This window comes from Astyanax mexicanus, chromosome 24 (genome assembly GCF_023375975.1).
Source record: "Astyanax mexicanus isolate ESR-SI-001 chromosome 24, AstMex3_surface, whole genome shotgun sequence".
Taxonomy (NCBI): Eukaryota; Metazoa; Chordata; class Actinopteri; order Characiformes; family Acestrorhamphidae; genus Astyanax; species Astyanax mexicanus.
This window is the reverse complement of record NC_064431.1, coordinates 17,230,297-17,244,657: the sequence shown is the minus strand read 5'-3', so window position 1 is coordinate 17,244,657 and position 14,361 is coordinate 17,230,297. Positions and strand designations below refer to the sequence as shown.

At 37.6% G+C, this 14,361-nt stretch overlaps 1 protein-coding gene across 1 annotated transcript; it reads left to right on the top strand.

Annotated features, from left to right (window-relative positions):
* The first annotated feature begins 483 nt into the window (after positions 1–483).
* LOC103025384 (bone morphogenetic protein receptor type-2) lies at positions 484–13,636 on the top strand. Its single transcript, XM_022682647.2, has 11 exons — positions 484–746; positions 3,040–3,234; positions 4,530–4,685; positions 6,616–6,717; positions 7,589–7,659; positions 7,793–8,008; positions 9,527–9,641; positions 9,760–9,917; positions 11,060–11,216; positions 11,651–11,787; positions 12,059–13,636. The coding sequence occupies exons 1-11, from the start codon at positions 644–646 to the stop codon at positions 12,173–12,175; spliced, it is 1,527 nt and encodes a 508-aa protein (XP_022538368.1). The 5' UTR covers positions 484–643; the 3' UTR covers positions 12,176–13,636.
* Positions 13,637–14,361: the final 725 nt, after the last annotated feature.

Here is a 14,361-nt window from a genome sequence, read left to right as displayed (position 1 = left end):
AGAAATATAATCTAACGAATTCTAAAAGAGCAAAACGAAATAATGAACACACAGATGTGCATAAATAATTGACGGAATTACTGTAGAAACGATAGGTAAGTAGCACGATAAACACTTTTCTATCATCCCCACAATATTTATCGTCATATCGCACATCACTACCAGATAAATTATTTGTCTTAGCAGCGATCGATTCTTAAAAACTGCTGTTCAGACAGCATCAAACTAAACACTGATATCTAATATTGAACAGGACCCTCTAATTATTACTCTCTTTGTAATTACATTCGACAATTGGTCTGTGTTTTTTAGGTATCAGTATCAGTGGTAGTGGTGGGCGATATGGTAAAATATGGTAACATATTTTTTTCTATTATTATTATTATTATAAATAATATAATATAATATTAATATTATTATTATTCAGTCTGGTGAGAGCAGGTACCTGGTATGTCTCTATTGTCTATTGTCTGCTGCGTGTTTTTAGAGAGCTGGAAGTGGGAGTGAGGGAGCTTCAAGGTCATCACCCAGTTTTCTTTCTCCCTCTTTTTTTCTCTGTATTTTCTCTCGCTTTCTCTCCGTTTGGGAAAGATACACAGAGATTCATTTCTTCATCTGCAGAGCTTTTTAATTGCAGTTTAGGATGAAGATATTGGGATCAGTTCAGCAGCGTACTGGACGTTTGTGTGCCCAGTATTTGTGTATCCACCTGGCACATATCAGCGTACTGACCACTGCCTTCCTGGGTGAGTTAACCTGTGTAGGCTTTATTCTATTACTTTACTATAAACTGGCTGCAGGTTAAATAGTAAAGTGAGGATGTAATAGGGTATATAAAATTATTGTTATTTAATTTTACTGAATACTGCAAAAAATATTCCTGCCCAAGACCAGCTGGGCATTCAGGAAAAACATGCCCTAAGCTGACCAAGAGCTAGTTAACAAATCTGTGTTGGAGATGTAATAAAGAATAAGGGTAAATTATCCATTTATTGTGCTTTTACCATTTTCTAGTAACTTTTTGAAAAATAACTAAACATTTATCTAAAATCACAAATGTTAATAGATCGCTTTCTTTACTTATTCATTTTATAGAATCTTTCTAATAACATTTGTATATATTGTATATATTGAGATTGTTCCTGTATATAGCAATTACTTTGAAACCAATCAAACATTAAAAAACAAAAAAAGAGCTAATTAACAATCTAGCCTACCAGGAGAGTGTATGTTTTTCCTGAATGAGCAGCAGGTCTTGAGCTGGATTTTTTTAACACGGTGGGCAAAGGCGTTTTCTTTTACTTTGGCATAATTTAAGCTGAGTTTATATGTTGATCTTATCATTTCTGTATTACATTAGTTTTTGGACACAACAGGTTTCTTTTTTAAAAATTGGGATCATTTTTTCAGTTTTGGAAAAGTTGCTTTGGAAATGTCAGGAAATATTTGATAATCTGTTGGTCATTCATGTTCACATATATATATATATATATATATATATATTTGAATGTTAATAATTTTAATGTCATGATATGTAGCAGTGACTTTATTTTAGAGTAGACTTTAGATGTCAAATTACCATGGACCACAAAGACAAAAAAAATATTTATAGTTCAGTTATGTAGTACATATATAGTAAGATTGCTAGCATTATTTTAAGCTGTCACTTTCAATTTTGCATGCTCTATTTTTATGTATTCTAATTACAGTGTTTAAAGTTATAAAAGACTATACCAATATTTCTGTCTAGGGGGCTGCAGGGGGGTGCACCTCATTTTCTCAACAACACATGATAGAATACGCTTATTTCGGCAGCCAATAGCACACAGCGTACTCTCAACCAGAAACGACCGTCCACCTGGAGGACTGCATCCAGCACTGCAGCATTGTACCCAGGACAGAGTGCCATTCCATATCTAGGCACAGTCAAGTCATACGTACACAGTCACACACACAAAAACTTTTTTTTTTTCCTTTTTCTCCCAATTTGGCTCAATCCAGTTGTCCCACCCCTTTTGTGCGTCCCCATCGCAAGTGGCACCTGCGAAGTTAGGACTGTGCAGACGATCACATGCCTCCTCCGACACATGTGAAGTCAGTCACCCCTTTTTTCGAGCTGCTGCAGATGCATCATTGCCTGAGTGGCTAACGTGCTAGGAGGAAAGCACAGCGACTAGGTTCTAAAACATGGGGAGAGAGCGCCATCTACCCACCCGGAGGGAGCAAGGCCAATTGTGCTCCCTCTGGGTGCCGGCAGCTGATAACAGAGCTACATGCGCTCATAGTGACAGCACATTAGACCACTGCACCACTCGGCGCCCACACACACAAACTTACATACATACCACACACATACACACTCGATCAATTTTTTAGAGTATTCAATTTTTCTGGGTACTTTTTTTAGAGTATTCAATTTACCTGATCTCCATGTTTGTGGACATGTGGAGAAAACTCACGCAGACACAGGAAGAACATGGAAATTCCACTCAAATAGGGAATTGAACCCAAGACCCCAGTGCTGGGAGACGAACGTGCAAACCACTAATGCCGCATGCAGTAACAGCCTTTTACAAAAGTAACAGATTCCAAATTGCATTGGAGACAGCAGCAGCCTTGCAAAGACCATAACGATCACTGATTATCTAGAGTCAGGAATATGAATCGGATGGCAGTGAGGAGCTGCACTGTGGAGCAGAATTTCCGTAGGTTGATCTTGCCATTTCACTCCTGGGCAGCTTATATTTCTCTATGAGATCCTCATCGCTGAGTTCACCTAGAGGGCTGATATTTGCCCTTTGCCCTCTCCATCGCCAATGTTACTGTGGGGTGTTCATTGGTTTATTAAAATGTGCCCCATTAGACTACAAGCTTAGGATGAGTGAGCTGACAAGAAGTTATAAAGTAGCCTAGATAAATATCTATTTCATAAGTGGATTTTAGTGCAAAAAGAACAAAGTCTACATTATGGAGTGTCTGTACAGCACTCAATAACATACTGCATGCTCTGTATGTTTTCTGTGGTTCTGTGGTTTACAGGCTTATTTTCTGCATGCATCTCTGCACTGCCTGTAGCTCCAGAGAGGAGATGTGCCTTTCTGGCAAGCCCCCGAAACACTGAAAAGGCCCAGCGAGCCGGGAACATCAGTGGGACTGTTCAGCACTGTGCTCGGACTTACTGCTGCATGGGGATCTTCAGGCTAGAACATGGAGGGCCCACCCCTGACCTTTTAGGTAATCACTTTATTTTTTTTGAAACCTGTCTGTTTTTTTCTTTGGGGGGTCAACCATTAAATTGTATATCCTGATATAGTTTTCTACGGAGCAGGGGTGTCGCCATGTTTTACTTCTAATTCAGAAGATTTCGACGCTGGGTGGCGAGACCTGTAAAGCTAAGCTAAGTAAACACATAAATATTTTCCAACGAGCGCTGGATGTTAATCTACACAGATTACTCTATTGAAAACTGTTTAGTTGTGTGAGTGAAGCGCTTCTGTTTATTTACAGTAAGCTTATATTTACTGATTTTCAGTAAATCTGCTGGGTGCAGCAGCATTAGCATTAGCAGCTAGTGCTAGCCACGGTTAGTGGCTAATGCCGCCCAATAGCGCTTCACTAAGGAACCCTGAGTGTTCTGGTAAGCCAGGCCGATATTAGCTAGCTATTTGTCTCACATAACTTGTTTAAACACAGTAAAACGGCATAAGAGCTAACACTTAGCACAGTTAGCAGCTAATGCTAATTTTTATATTTATGCATGTAATACAAAAATCCTAGAACATAACCAACAATCTGGAAACATCATTGAATTTTCAGTTAAAGTTGTTTTGGAAATGTCATGAATTATTTTAAAGATCTGTTGCTTGTTAATGTTCATAAAGTACCAGTCAAAAGCACCTTAAAATTGGTAAGTTAACATTTTCTGCACTCTAAATTAGTACTAAAAGTCATCCAAACTATGAAGAAAACATATAGAATTATTTACTAAACTAAAAAGTTTACTAAACTAAAAAGTGTTAAAGAAACCAGAATATGTGTTATATTTTAGATTCTACAAAGTAGCACCAATTTTTCAGCTTTTTGAGGTAGAGTCACCTGGAATAGCCTTTAGTTAACAGCTGTGCTGAACTTGTCAAGAGTTAATTACTTGAATTTCTTGCCCTTTAAAGGTCTTGCCCTTTTCAGTCATAATTGTTTTTATGTGTAATTGTGCTTTTATGGCATCCAGTAGATTTTTTTTTTACAAAATACACTTTGAATGAAACAATAGCAATATAATGCAACATATTACACACTCTGCTCATACTATATTTATGCATGTAATGCAAAAATCTGAGAAAATCTAGAAAAAAGAGCAGACATTGCAATAATAGTTCTGTGTTTTAAGGTATTCAAACATACAAATATTTTTAATTTTAAGTTTAAACAAAGTCATGTAGGAAAGGTTTTAAAGCCAAATTAAATTTACAATAAAGTCGGAAAATTATTATTTCAAATTATTTCTATTTTAACATTTTTTCTGTATTTAGGTTGTAGCATAACTGAAACATCCTGTCCTGAAGCATCCTGCCGTGCATCAGCACATCGTCAGAACTATCTGAGCTGTGTTTGCAGCTCAGACTTCTGCAACATTAACATCACCCTAAATAACCAAGCCAAGCAAACACAGCCCTCCCACACCTCAGGTACAAAAATGTAAAGCTTTTTCAATATAATTAACGTGTCATAAATGTGATGCTGTTAAATCGCTTTCTCGTGTTTTGCTGCTGTGCAGTTTTGTCACTATTGTGAAACTATCAGAGAAAGAAAGGATAAAAAGTGATGTATGAACTCTTTCAGACCTGAATTATCCCTGAATTACTTCTGTCTGTAATGCACAGATATCTATATAGCTAATTAAAATCTATTTAACTAAAATATTTAATTAAATTGGTTTATTTTTTATTTCCATTGCATTGGAAGCCTGTGTGTAATATTTTATATTTCATTTTGATCTTTTTATTTCATAAACCATCCCTAAACAGTTTTCTACATCACAGCAAATTATAAAAAATAGCTGTTATTTTCCCTCAATGGCTCTAGTACTACTGTTATTCCAGTGCAGTGGGCGGGGCCAAGTTACTGTTTCATTGGTTTACAAACTTGTTCATTGGCTGGTTCCTGGTCTGTTCTGATAGACAACAGCTCTCAAATAGTATTATGTGCAACAAAACATATAAAAATAAAGAAAATACATTGTGTACATTGTAAAGGATGCAGTGTCTGAAAGGTTAACTGTTCTGTTTAGATTGGTGGTCTAATAATTAAAAAAATGTTTTTTGAGTAGGCCTACAGATCAAAAATACAGATTATTTAAAGTAAATATCATACAAAATGAAATCACATACTAATGACAATTGCTGAGTAATATTTGTTATTAGAATGCTACTGTACTAATAAAAGTATTTGAGTATGTAGAGTGTCATATTGAAAAAAGGGACACTGTTATCCCACAATGCAATGCATGTAATTTTAATCATTATGGCAAGAAGGCAGGTATTGTTCCTGGGCTCCCCCTACAGTCAGGAATTGGAACTCCTACTTCACCCTTACGGATTTACTGGCATTTTACATGCTGAGATACAGAAGCGTGTGGACTGAGGCAGTAGAGTATTTATACAAATCTTTACATTAATGTATCTAGTGTTACGCAGTTGTTGAGAATGTTTTCTAAACTGCTTCACTAGAGGTACATAGTGCAGTGTTCTGAGCTGAGAGTGGAACCAATAGAGATTAGGGGTGTAATGGTACAGAAAATTCACGGTTCGGTTCACACCTCTGTATATATGTTTTTGGTCTGTTTTCAGTACGGAAAGAATAAGAGGCTGGGCATTCTGTATAGCCTCACATTTATTAACTTCATAATAACAATGAATCTTTATTAAAATCATGTTTTGTTTTTTTTTGGAATGAAATGTTGTAACGGGACTTGAGCACTTTTATTAAATGCTTGAAACCAGGCTTTTCTCCTACTGTCAGAAGCTCCATCTTTTGGATCCTGTTTGAACAAACAAACAATCAGCATGTTTGTGGCTCTTTACTAAGAACAAAAACAACATAATTACTTTAACTGATTATACTACAAATATGTTTTCCCTTTAACATATTTAGAGAGAGAGAGAGAGAGAGAGAGAGAGAGAGAGAGAGGGAGAGAGAGAGATCATATAGATGCATTTTTTAAATTATTTATCAGTTTCTCTTTTTGTCTAACTAATATAATTGCTTCAGATGTTCAACCATTATTTAATTTTAAACCTAAGTGAACACAAAATGTTTAATTTTTGTTTTTAATGATAAAACCAGATGGCACTGTGTAAAACATTAATAATAAGTATAACTACTAGATGAATAAGATGAATGAGACCTAAAGCAGTATAGTGTTAAAATAAATGTTGAGTATTGGAGAGGGGGCACAGGGAAAGGAGTATATTTTTATAATTAGAAAGTGAATAGAGGAGGAGAAGGGGTTGGTCCTACTGTGAAACACTGATGCATTAATCAGAATTTGTAATAAAATTGTGGGTAAGTCCTTTAAAGTGAGTAAATGTGTGTATGGTCGTGTTTCTGTCTGTACAGATGTGCTGAGTGCCAGTCTGTTTGTTATCCCTGGTGGAGCTCTGGTTATTCTTATATTTCTCCTGACAGTTCTGGGAGGGAAACGCCTGGTCAGAGTCTGCGGTAAGTTGATCATCTTTTAGAAAAAAAAACTCTTCATTTTAACATTTGAGACGTAAAATGTTGTAAGAATTAGTTTAGCATTTTTCGCTCCACCTACCACTGTTTTCTATAAAAAGGAGAAAAGCTAACTGTACGTTTATACTTTTGCAAAGCATTTTTTACCCCTCCCACTGTTTGTATGGAGACTCGCCACACAGAGGACTCGCCACACAGAAGACTCACCACACAGAGGAGGGTTAGCAACCCAAAAAGGCGAGGCGAGCATCAAAAATATGTACCACACTATGAGTGGGATTGAGAGAGCAGCTGCTAAAATGCCATTACAATATTTGAAGCTGCTGGAGTCTCGCGAACCTCAAGGTGTAGGATCCTTCAAAGGCTTCCTGTGGTGCATAAACCTACAATTTGGCCACCACTAACCAAGAATTGTGATATTAAATAAGGGTTCCTATGTTAACATGTAACTTGGTCTGTTAGGATGTTTTTAATTAAAATTGATTTTGATTTTAGTAAATGTGACCACTTAATGCTGCAGATTTAAAAAAAAGTAGTATTTGCAGTCCTTTACAACCTATAAAATGCTTTGAAACATTGTTTTCCAAAATAGTGTGGAACAGTGCATTTTGAGTTTTTTTTCATTTTAATTCAGTTTGTTCAAGAAAACTGGGTAATGAAAAAATCCTGACTGTCATTTACATTAACCATTAAGGAAAAATGTAATGATCTAAAACATCAGACAAAAACCTTTAAAATATATCCTGATTCATGAAAAGAAGCATTAATTTAACCAAAACTTAACTAGAATAATTTTATACTCATTTATTTTATGCTACATGTTTAAATGGGATTTTCTATTCTACTCCATATCAAGGCTCCATAACACCTCTGTATGACATTTCAGAGGAATGTGATTTTGACCTGGGGAGCATGGAGTTGCAAAAGGTATAGCTGAATGTAAATGATAGATTTTTGTAATTCACAATATTCTAACATACCATTGATATGTATTACTGATGTATTACTGTATGTATGATGTATGATACTGTTATTTTTCATTTAATTTGTAATGTTCTAGGTTGTGGCACGTGGGCATTTCGCAGACGTTCGACAGGGTTTCTTCAAGGGATCATCAGTAGCCCTGAAGGTGTTCCCTGAGTCTAATAGACAGGAGTTCTCTAAAGAGAAAAATGTCTACCTGCTGCCTTTTATGACGCATTGTGGAATTGTACATTGTCTTGGAGTGGGCAGAATGGGCAGGGAATTTGTACTGATTTTGGAATTGGCAACACAAGTAAGCTTTTGATTATATTGATTATTTTTATTGGATGAATCTTAATTTACAATGCCCATATTACCCACTGAATTTATCTTGCTTTTGTTAAATACAAGCTGGATGTGATGTGTAAACATTGTTTAAATTAGTTTTTATTCTTCACTTCGTCTGGTTAACATTATGAAAGGGTTTTTTTTTATTTTCCTGAAGATCCCCCTGCCTTTAACCTGCTCCAAATAAACCTGCACTGTAGCAGCTATAGTGTAGAGCATCTGTGATTTACAGTAGTTGTGGTGTAAACTAACTGTGGCCTGGAGTAGCTGTATTGTGTAGAGTAGCTGTGGTGTAGAGCAGCTATATTGTGTAGAGCAGCTGTGGTGTAGGGTTAATTGTAGTGTGGGATGACTGTGGTGTAGAGCAGCTGTGGTGTAGAGTAGCTGTGGTGTAGGGTAGAGGAGCTGTGGTGTAGAGTTGGTGTAGCATATAACAGCTGTAGTGTAAAGATGGTATGGTGTTGAGCAGCTGCAATGTAGAGTAGCTGTGGTGTAGAGAAGCTGTGTTGTAGGGTAATTGTAATGTGGAATAGCTGTGGTGTAAAACAGCTGAAGTGTGGAATAGCTGTTATGTAGAGCAGCTGGAGTGTGGAATAGCTGTGGTGTAAGGCAAATGTAGTGTAGAGTAACTGTGATGTAGAGCAGCTGTTATGTAGAGCAGCTGTGGGTAGAGTAGCTGTGGTGTGGGGTTAACTGTAGTGTGGAGTAACTGCTGCGTAGAGCAGCTGTGGTATAGAGCAGCTAAAGTGTAGAGTAGCTGTGATTTAGAGCAACTGTAATTTAACACAGCTGTGGTTTAGAGCGGCTGTGGTGTTGAGTAGCTGTGGTTTAGGTTTAACTGTTGTGTAGAATAACTGTGGTGTGGAATAGCTGTGGTGTAAAGCAGCTGCAGTGTGCAGCAGCTGTGGTGTAGAGTTGATGTGGTGTAGAGCAGATATGGTGTAGAGTAGCTGTGGTGTAGGTTTACTCTAGTGTAGAATAGCTGTGGTGTAGTGCAGCTGTGGTGAAGTGTAGCTGTGGTGTAGGGTTAACTGTAGTTAGAATAGCTGTGGTGTGGAATAGCTGTGGTGTAGAGTAGCTGTGGTGTATGGCAGCTGTGATGTAGAGTAGCTGTGGTGTAGAGTTGGTGTAGCATATAACAGCTGTAGTGTAAAGATGGTGTGGTGTAGAGCAGCTGCAATGTAGAGTAGCTGTAGTGTAGAGCAGTTGTGTTGTAGAGTAGCTGTGGTGTAGGCTTAACTGTTGTATGGAACAGATGTGTTGTAGAGCAGCTGTGGTGTAGAGCAGCTGTGATGTTGAATAGCTGTGATGTAGAGCGGCTGTGGTGTAGAGCAGCTGGGGTGTTGAATAGCAGTGGTGTAGAGTTAACTGTGGTGTAGAGCAGCTGTGGTGTAGAGCAGCTGTGGTGTTGAACAGCTGTGGTGTAGGGTCTGTTGTTTTGTCTGTACTCTTTATCCTAACATCTTGAATTTTCCTGTGTTAGGGCTCTCTGAACACATTCCTCTCCAGAACTGTGAGCGACTGGAACTCTACTTTAAGACTAGCACAGACTGTATCTCAGGGTCTGGCCTACCTCCACACTGAGCTGAATAAGAATGGTGGGCACTTTAACGCTAGTAGATTTTATATTTTTATATCTATTCCAATATTTATAAATAGTTTAAATAATGTTTTCCCACAGTTTTGTGAACACTGTTTCTTGTTTTTGTTTTTTAGGTGCGTGCAAGCCAGCAATAGCTCATGGTGATCTGAGCAGTAGTAATGTTCTGGTGAAGGCAGATGGTTCTTGTGCTCTGTGTGACTTTGGATGCTCAGTGGTTTTGCAGGGCTTCAGAAACTGTCCAGGAATTCAGGACCATTCGGGAGAAACAGAGGTTAGTTCTTTTTTTAACAACTTGCAGGCCATCCAGCTCTCTTCAATTCTGTGATTTGAAAAGATTTTTTTTTACTCATTCTGTTGTTAATGGTTGGCCCTATCACTGGGACCACTGGGAGGGAATTTGTTAAATGCTGATGCCACTGAAATCCATAGCTAAGAAGTCAAGAGGGCATAACCGGTCCTGCTATCACTTGGTTGGTGCAGTTGCTCTCCTTTAGGTGTGGTGAGTGATGGATTGTAAAATTATTCGGTAAAGTGATGGTTTGGAAGAGTGAAGACTTTGTGAAGTGGTGGATTACATGGATTGTGAATTGGTAAAGTGGTGGATGGACTGGTGAAATGATGAATTGGTGGAGTGGTGGACTAGGTGAATTGTGCAGTAATGGATTGTTTTGTTGCTGGATTGGTGGATTGGTAGACTAGTTGGCTTCATAGAGGGGTGGATTGTGGATTGGTGAACTTAATGGTTGGTGTTTTTTGGATTGTGGATTGGTAAAGGGGTGGTTTGGAAGAGTAAATACTTTTTGGAATGGTGGATTAAGTGGATTGTAAACTGTTGGAGTGGTGGATTAGTGGTGTGTGGACTGGTGAAATGATGGATTGTTGAGTTGGTGAAGAGGATTGTGCGGTGATGTACTGTTTCGGATTGGTTGCTGGATTGGTGGCAAAAAAAATAGGTGGTTTCTCAGAGTGGTGGATTGTGGATTGGTGAACCTAAGGGTTTGGGGGAATAATGACTTAATGGAGTTGTGGATCAAGTGGATTCTAGATTGATGGAGTGATAGGTGGTTTGTTGGATTGTGGATTGGTAAAGTGATGGTTTGGAGAAGTAAAGACTTTGTGGAGAGGTGGATTAAGTGGATTGTTGATTGGTTAAGTGGTGGATTGGTTGGTGGGTGGACTGGTGAAATGATGGATTGTGCAGTAATGGATTGTGTTGTTGCTGGATTGGTGGATTGGTGAACTAGGTTGCTTCACAGAGTGGTGGATTGTGGATTGGTGAACCTGATGGATTGGCGTGAAGACGTGGTGGATTTAGTGGATTGGTGGAGTGATAAATTAGGCAGATAAATTGGCAGAGGTGGACTGGTAAGGTGGTAAATGTTAATGATATTTCTTTCCATTTCCTGTTGGCAGGGCAGAATTCCCTTGGGAACTCTCCAGTACATGTCTCCAGAACTGCTGGACGGATGTGTGAATCTGAGCAGTGGTCAGTGTTTATTACAGGCTGATGTGTATTCTTTAGGGCTGCTGCTGTGGGAGCTGACGATGCGATGCTCAGATCTCTGCAAAGGTATAAATTCACTTAACTAAAAATATTCAAAGAAATGATGAATACTTGCTTTATGGAGAGACAAACTGCAATTTTAGTGCAAAGTTACTAATAGAGAAAACCTCACCTAAAATATCTACTTAATTAATAAACTCAATAAACATCATACATCTTTTAAGTATTTTTCTGAGAAAATGCTAAAAGTGTACTTCCATAAACTGCAAAGTGAGAAAAAACTTTAAATGTTGTATTATTTACAGTATAGTTGTGAATATTGTTAAACTTAAGTTTGATCATTTTAATTATTTGTAAAAATACTAATATCAGTGTTGATGTAGTATGTGTTTTCGTTTATGATATAATAGAGAATAATCTTTTGTTTTCTTGTTTCACATAAACTGAAAAGTCAAAATAAAAGATCTTACCACATTCTGTTCTTTGTTGTCTTTGTCCAGGTTCTCCTGTCCCAGCACATATGTTGCCTTATGAAACTGAACTGGGAACCAGTCCATCCCTTGAAGATCTTTATGCTTTGGTATCAGAGCAGAGGAAGCGCCCGAGTGTGCCCGCTGAGTGGGGCCGAGACTTTCAGGTACAAACAGTGTAGCACAGGGGGGCATTCCATGATTTGAATCCCGGCTCTTGCTGCATGGCTTCAGCAGCCAGAGTCAGAGAGAACCTAACTGACCGAGCACTTTCTGTGCCGATAAGTCACGCTCTCCCCTCGCACATCACTTTCAAGATAATTTCCTTTAGGACATGCAGTTGTAAAAAGTCAGTGGCTAGCTTCACATCATGTTCAGTATCGGAGGAGGCATTTGCTAGTCTTCACCCTCACAAGTGTTTTCTGTCTTTATTTGCAGGAATTTTCTCTGCAGGAGCTCCTCGAGGATTGCTGGGATCATGACGCGGAGGCAAGGCTGACGGCACAGTGCGCTGCCAGCAGATTATCTTCTTTACCTTTTGATCTAATTTTGTGAATTCGATTTAATTTTGATTTAGGCAAGATTTACTGCGCTTCATGTAGAGAAGTAGTGTGTGACGGTGGGGAGGAAGAAGGGAGAAAACTTATGTCAGCACCTGCGAGCAGAGGAGAACAGGTCTTATAAGGACGGAAGCTGGTGATTGGCTGAGGTATGAGTGACAGGCTTTCGAGTTTACCACTAGAACCTGAGCAGAGCTTACAGTTCTGTGGAGTTGAAGAAATTGAAGAAGTTAAAATGTTGTAATGATGTTCAACACTGTTTAAACTATCCCTGATTATTATTTAGACATTACCTGAAACTGTTTCTACTATATTTGTGATGTTGAAGACTAACTAAATGTTGCTTATTGTGGAACAATAAGCAACTCATTTATTTGAGTACCTTTTATTGTGGGACCCTCTACCCGGTTAATTGGAATTTTGTACTCTGGTTCTCTGTGCAGAAAGGGGCGTGTCATAAACACCACCCCAGGTCACTCAAGAAAAAAGCATTCAGCCCCCTTTACTCTGACCCCCCTAAATAAAGTCCAGTGCATTTAATTGGCTATAGAAGTCACTTTTAACTAATAAACATTTAACTAATAGTTTGGAGCTATGTCTCATTTAGTCTCAGTACAAAAAACATCTGTTTTATACAGGCCTCAGTGCATCATGAAGACCATGAAAATCACCAGACAGGTCAGAGGTAAAGTTGTGGAGAAGTGGGGATTTAAAGCAGGAATATGTAATAAAAACATATCCCAAGCTTAGAGCATCGCAATGAGTACTGTTCAATCCATTATCCAAAAATAGAAAAAGTATTTTACAACTGCAAACCTAACACAGATTGAGAAAGGAGAGCACTAATCAAAATTATGAACAAGTGGCAAGAAGAAAATGATTCTTGAAAAAAAGCCATGTAGGGGACACAGCAAACATGTGAAGGAATATGCTCTGGTCAGATGAGATGAAATTTTTGATGGATAAAATGGGGCAAACACTGTAGGTTTGGATTTTTTTTTCTAGATTAATAATAAAAACTTTCATTTAAAATGTTTGCATCTTCTGTATTTTTTGTGTTTACTTGTGTTGCCTTTGACTAATACAGCTCTGGAAAAATTAAGAGACCACTACAGTTTCTGAATCAGTTTTTCTGATTTTGCTATTTATAGGTTTATGTTTGCGTAAAATAAGCATTGCCTGCACTCCTGGTGCAAAAGATTCAAGCAGTTTAGTTTGGTTTGATGGCTTGTGATCATCCATCTTCATCTTTGTTATATTCCAGAGGTTTTCAATTCAGTAAAATAAAAGAAGCTCGTCATTTTTAAGTTGTCTCTAATTTTTGTTTCCAGAGCTGTATTTAAATTTGCTCGATGAACTGAAACATTTAATGTGACAAACATAGAAAAAAAAAGAAATCATGTAGAAGGCAAACACTTTTTCTCAACAATAAACATCTCCCTTTAAGTCTCTTTTATAGGTTTTTGTAACTTGTATGATTTAAATTCATGTATTGAGAAAAACTTTGTACACATACTGAGAGTAAATTAACTTTTGCTCTGTACATTATTTGTATTATTTAATAGGAAACCAAGTCCCAACTTTCATAATATGGGATTTTATAAACAGTGTATTAGCATGTTTATAATAACCAGCCTTATTAATAATATATATGTCTTTTCCTTGTACAGAATTTTTATTGACTTTTAATCTTTTCTTTTATATATTATATGTTGTTTTAATGTTAATATATGATAATTAATAACAAAAAAGAAATGTAATCAAAAACTCTTTCAATTTTATCACATAACACTTTTTTTTTAATTTAATATCACCATCAGGTTTTTTTTGTCTCTTTGACCCTTTGACCCAGGGTCACAAATTTACATATTATGTGGTGTGTCTGATCACTTATCCAATTGTATGCTCCTCAGGCTTTGTGTTATCTGTCACTGGCTGGTTGGGGCTTGAAAATGACATCACACACGCACGCACACACACACACACACACACACACACACACACACACACACACACACCTATTACCTCTGACCCTGTGTGAGTCAGTGTCTGATGAGTTGATCTGTGGTTCAGTTTCAGGATTGTTCTGATCTGATCTGGGGATTTGGACACTTTTAAAATAGTATAAATAGTATTAAGACTGTATTGTTCTTAATCTCAGTCTAATCACTCCTGTCCCAC